Source organism: Monodelphis domestica, chromosome 3, assembly GCF_027887165.1.
Source record: "Monodelphis domestica isolate mMonDom1 chromosome 3, mMonDom1.pri, whole genome shotgun sequence".
NCBI lineage: Eukaryota > Metazoa > Chordata > Mammalia > Didelphimorphia > Didelphidae > Monodelphis > Monodelphis domestica.
The window spans coordinates 9,893,455-9,899,339 of NC_077229.1; the positions used below are offsets into that span (position 1 = coordinate 9,893,455).

General features: G+C 50.0%; 1 gene segment (V, D, J or C); it reads left to right on the top strand.

Moving 5' to 3' along the window:
- Positions 1–2,246: 2,246 nt before the first annotated feature.
- LOC100617057 (immunoglobulin lambda variable 4-69-like) lies at positions 2,247–2,946 on the top strand. The segment is given in 2 exon segments: positions 2,247–2,383; positions 2,512–2,946. Coding segments are annotated over 2 exon segments (378 nt in total).
- The last annotated feature ends 2,939 nt before the right edge of the window (positions 2,947–5,885 follow it).

Here is a 5,885-nt window from a genome sequence, read left to right on the forward strand (position 1 = left end):
ATGATCAATTGAGGAGACTAGTCTCCCCAAAGATCACAGGGGGAATTGTGAAGACTGTAGTATTTATTGGGAAAATGGGGTGATTGATTAATAGGGGATATGGAAGGATTTGTATCAGGAAATGTTGGAGTTGAAGGGAGAGAGGGAATATGGCTACCGGTGAGGTAAAAGGAGAGAGATGCCCCCTGCCCAGGGGCTATTTTTTAAAAATGGGGTTCCTGAGAAATGGGCCATTTATGATAGCCTGAGGGGATGTCTTCTCTATAGAATGATGTTGAAGATACCCCAGAGCAGGTAAGCATGGACCCTCCTAAGGGAAAAGCCTTCCCAGACCAAGGTCGCCCAGCAGGGGTCCAATAAGGACTGTTTTTAGTTGAATGGTTGTCCTGAGGTTCAGCTCCCTTGATGTTCCCTGAAATGATCTTCCTCTTATCTGACTACGATATTCAAATAAAGATAAATTTTAATAACAAGTTTGGGTTGGAGATGTATCAGGGAAGAGGGAAGAAGGATTTCCCTAGAAGAGGTTTGAGTCTCTCTCAGCTTTCGAGCTGAGGCCAGGCCTTACAGGCTGGTGGAGGGTTTCTGTTGTTCCTGTCTATGCTAATCTGTGCTAGTTTTCTCAAGTTCAAAGTCTTAGCAGTAGACAGCAAGATGGAGAAAAGTTCTGACTTTCAGAACTGATTGGGCCTGTTTCTTCAGGCTGATGCCCTAAAGTCTGGCCTTACAGTTCAAACTGCTTCCCTTAAGTCCTTTTGTCTAATGAACACAATCACAGGGATCCAGGTAGAGCACTCAGTTGGGAAATTCAGGAATAGAGGCACTTCTATCCAAAGACAGAGAAAGAGGCTCCTTCCAGTTTAAGGACCAGGAAGTGAGCACATCACAAGACCAACTGCTACTCCCAGTGTCCTCCACCAACTATCCATCTTGTCAATATCTTCTCTCCAATACTCCAACTGGTGCTTCTTCCAACTCAGTGGCAGAAATTCCAGAATTTGCTTTAGTTTTCCTTTCCACAAGACCCAGAGACAGAGACAAAGAGATAGAGACAGAGAGACAGAGACAGATAGACAGTGATAGAGACACAGAGACAGACAAAGAGACAGAGACAAAGAGACAGATAGAGACAGAGACTCAGAGACAGAGACAGACATACAGACAGACAGACAGAGACAGAGATCCCCTGGCTTCCTTTCCCTTCTCGGTGCCGATGCTTCCTCTGGGCAGCAGGCACAGATCCCCTTGTCAGGGAAGGTCAGGCCCAGGAGAGAACACCAGCTCCAGCCCTGGAAGAGAACAGCTTCCTGTCTCTGGCCAGGCTTTTCCTCTCCTCTACAGACTCTCTGACTGGCCTTTTTCAGCTTCAGTCCTTCATTTGAGACATGCCAGCACAGGGTATTCTGGACAGCCTCTCCCAGACCTCTCCAGGTACAAACACATGAGCAGAGTCACTCCAAGGTGGAGCAGCTTTCCAGAATCTGATTTTCAAACTGAATCAGTCATTATATTTCTATTATGCTGACTCTACAGGCTTGTGGGGGAGCACAGAAGGCCTGGAAGCTGAGCCCAGCTGGGCCTGGGGAGCTCCATGAGGATGGCAGACAGGACAGGCTGGCCTGAACCAGAGAGCAGAGTTTCCTGTAGGTCCAGGAGCCCCAGCAGGCTGGGAAGAGGCAGCGGGCAGGGACTGGGCTCTGGGAAGGCTCGAAAGCCAGGAAGAACCTTTCCCCAGTGAGAGGCCACAATTTCTATCCCTGGAACCCAGGCACAGATAAGTTCCTGCTAGCGGAGTGTGCTGAGGACAGAAGGCCAGGCCAGGGAAGGGGCTGAGTTCAGGGGCTGCTCTGGGTGCCTCAGGCTGGGGTTCAAGGGAGGCTCCATCTTTGGGTGGGATGAACAGAAGAGGCAGCAGGAAGCTTCCTCTGCCTGGAGGCCCTGAGCTCTGCCTCCTTGTGGGATGGATGTGGGTCCTGTAGCCAGCAGGAGATGCTGTGGGGCTTGTTCTGGACAAGCAGTGAGGGCCTGGGGAGGGAAAGAGCCCAGCTGGCTGTGCCTGTGACTACTTTGAGCCCTGTGATCACTCCTGGGTGACATCTCAGCTGGGCTGGGCCCAGTGACTCCAACAACCCCCCTGCATGAAGGGCTGCCCCCCTGGGACCCCAAGAGAGGATGCAGGTGGGGTCTAGAGGAGGCTGGAGCAGGCCCAGATTTGCATCAATCCCCGTGTGCCCATCAGCCACCATCACAGGGTAACCAGGAGAGAATAAGAGGGAGCTGAGAGAGGCCAGACTCAGCTGGGAGCTCTTTGAAGCTGAGCTCTCGGGTCCTCTCGCCATGGCCTGGCCTCTTGTCTGTCTCTCACTGCTCACCTTCTGCTCAGGTCAGGACCATCCCAGACCTCCCCTTTGGCCTCCTCCTCCCTCCCTGTTCTTGCCTCTCAGGAGGATCTCAAAGCACCTTCTGGCTTCCTCCTTGTTCAGGGTCATTAACGAGTCTCTCTGTTTGCAGGCTCCCTCTCCCAGGCGGTGGTGACTCAGCCTCCCTCTGTGTCTGCAGCCCTGGGGAGCTCGGCCAGACTCTCCTGCACCCTGAGCAGTGGGATCAGTGGTAACTATGTTTATTGGCACCAGCAGAGCCCAGGAAAGCCCCCTCGGTACCTCCTGTATGTCCGCAGTGATGGAAGTACAGGCAGGGCCGACGGGATCCCTGAGCGCTTCTCTGGCTCCGGATCTGGGACGAACCGATTCCTGTCCATCAGCAACGTCCAGCCTGAGGATGAGGCCGATTATTTCTGCCAGTCGTATTATGGCAGTGGTAGTAGCTTTGGTTATACACAGTGATACATTCAGTGAGGAAGTGGGACAAAAACCTCCTTGTCAGGCCTGCAGCAGCTTCTCGCTTGTCCCCAGGCTCCTGAGCAAGGCCAGGGTGCTGCTAGGGCCATGTGAGCTGTTCTTTCTCCCTCTGTCTCTGCCAGTCTCTGTCCTCTTTGTGTCTCTTTTTCTGGCTCTTTCCTTCTGTCTCTCTGTGTGTCTCTATTTTACCCAGTTCAGTAGTGACTTGCCCAAGGTCACACAGACTAAAGCTGGAACTTAGGTCTTCTCACCCCATCACCAGTACTTCCCTCCATGCCCCAGCCTCCTTTGGGATGACCAAGACACCAGAGGAGTGATTCAGTTGAGCCTTCAAGGCTGAGGATTTGGCTGGTGGAGAGGAGCTGAGAGGAAGCTCCCTGCCGTGCTCTGGCTGTGCCCCAGTTTGCTCTCAGGGAATAGAATCTTGTTTCTTTGAGGGGATCCCTTGAACCCCTGCCAGTGCTCATGAGTCCATGACCAGAGACACCCTTCAGGGGAACAAAAAGGGAAATGACGATTTCAGGAAGGAAATGGGAATAATGTTTGGAAATGACCAAATAAAATAATCTTCAAAAAACCCTTAATTATTAAATATTCATTTTCATCTTTACAATGCCTAAGTCTTGGACCTTCTAGGACGTCAACTTCATGAACAGTGAGAGAGCCAACAATCTACACATTCTATTGTCTTCCTCTTTATAAACATGTGAAAAACAGGGGCCTTCTCCAGGAAGGGGAACGTTCCCTCAGAAACTGTGTTTTCACCCTCAGGCTCCTAGTAATGTCCCTTCAAGGAGCCCCAAAACTCTGGCTACTAAGAGATTTCAGAAACTCTCTGCCCGGCCTGCCCAGGCTCCAGACTCTAAAGGACCCACTGTTAAACCCGGCCTGTGGAACATGTGCAGATCAGGAGAAGGCATGAGGAGTACCCTGAGCCTGACCTGGAAGCTGGACAGCCCACAAACCTTGGTAGCCTATGCATCTGGGACCCATCTGGGCTGGAGATATTTGTTCAGTTCTCCATCTCAGGCTCTCACTGTGCTATTGTAAAGGATAAAATTAATGTTTGACAATGATTATATGAAAGTGTGTAGTCATCAGTATTTATTATATCTTGTGTCTGAAAAATTTATGTACAAATGATGAGGAAACAATAAAGAAGAGAAATGTGAAGGGGATGAAAAAGTCATTGATTAGCTCTCAACCAGGAAGGCTGATAGTGAGTAACCACATAGCCTCCTCCAAGATGGAAGTTAGTCTCTCCAGAAGGTAGGAAAGTGATCAGCCTTTCACTCACTCAAGGAAGCAGTCCAGGAGTCAGAGTCCAAGTAGAAGCTGAGCTCGAAGCCAGCAAAACTCCCTTGAAGACTATCCAAGACTATCTCCAGAAGACAATCTCTTCAGACTATCTTCTCTAAGACAATTCCCACCAAAGGAGTATGGGGTTTGCTTTGATGGTGACTCCTTGTCCCTTCCCCTCTTCACAGGGGCCAATCACAGTTTACAAATTATCTATCACTGCCCAGTAGGCAGTATCTGTGGGATCACCTTTTCACCTATAAGAGTTAAATTAATGTCCAATACTTTAAGTATTATTTTATGAAGTTTATTATATGACAAAATAGAACCATGTGACTAAGTTCTCTACCTGCTCAAAAATCCTTGCTCCATCAAAGCTGCCACCATAAGGAAAAGAGGGAGAGAGATGGACCTCCACCCAATTTATATCCTATCTACCTCAGCATGTAATGAAAGGAAGTGAGTCGAGTTCAGGGAATTATAGTTTTGCTGGGGATCATAGTTTTTCTAGGGTAACAGATTCCAATTACACACACCTCTGAAGGTCTTAACTCTTATCATATACAAGATTCTCACTGATCGAGTTTACTGATCACTTTAGCAAATGACTTGCCAACTCTCTTACTTAGTGTTGAGTTATAGAGTTATCACTCATTTTAGCAAGTGACTTGCAAACTCCCTTACAGTGTTAACTCCGTACAGAATTCTCTTTTCACAGTGACAAGAACTGTTGTGCCATATAGAACAGTCATAACCAGCCTCATCCTCAGACTGGACCTCTGGGATGGTGAGGGCACCCTTGTTTCCCAGGAGGGACCCAAAAAAACAGGCAGGGACCCCTGATGAAGGATTGTTGGGTCTATAAATCAGAGTGCTGGGAACAAGGCCAGATTTCTGAGGGAACCAGTGAGGGCTGAGGCCAGTGATGAGTGCCCCTGCACTGGAGCTGCGGGTCAACGTGATGGTTCTTCCTTGGATCACAGTCAGAGAAGGTCCCTGAGGCACCACCACCTCAGAAGTGACCCCTGAAAACAACAGGACAGAGATGAAGACGGGGCTGTCAATGGGGGGGCTCTTTGCTTCCTGCCCACCTCAGCCCTCATCCACTCCTCAGATCCCAGAGTCTCCCCAGAACCTGTGCAGAGAGAGAGGAGCATCAAGAGGGGAGTCAAGGCCCTCATGTTACTTCTCTGTTTCTGGACTCTCAGAGCTAGGGCTGGGTTCCTACCAGCCCCTCTCATCCCCCCAGACCCAGGAGCATGGAAGGCTGTTTCCTGCCAGGGTTCCCAGTGTCATGGCTAGTTTAGAGGGGGTGAAGCACAGCATAACCTTCCCTCGAACTTACCCCATGGGGCGCAGGCAGGAAGCAGCTACTGGACTAGCCCCCTCCTGACACATATAGGACCAACTTATTCACTTTTGGAGAAGCTCCTGTGACTTCTGACATGTGATGAGGCCCTGCCAGGACTCACCTCTGGCGATCCCACACTGTCCTCCATTGTCACCAGGCCTGAGAGCCAACAGATGTCAAGGAGGAAGCGCCAAGGCTACAGAACTTGTGGCAGATACCTGAACAGGCCACTCACGGCAGTCTTTATGGCCTGTTAGCCTCAATTTCCCCTTGTGTAAAAATGAGCCTTAGAAGGAATGGCAAACCACTGGGGCGTCTGTGCCCCCAAATCCCCAGTGGGGTCGGGATGAGTCACATAAGGCTGACAAAACTGAATG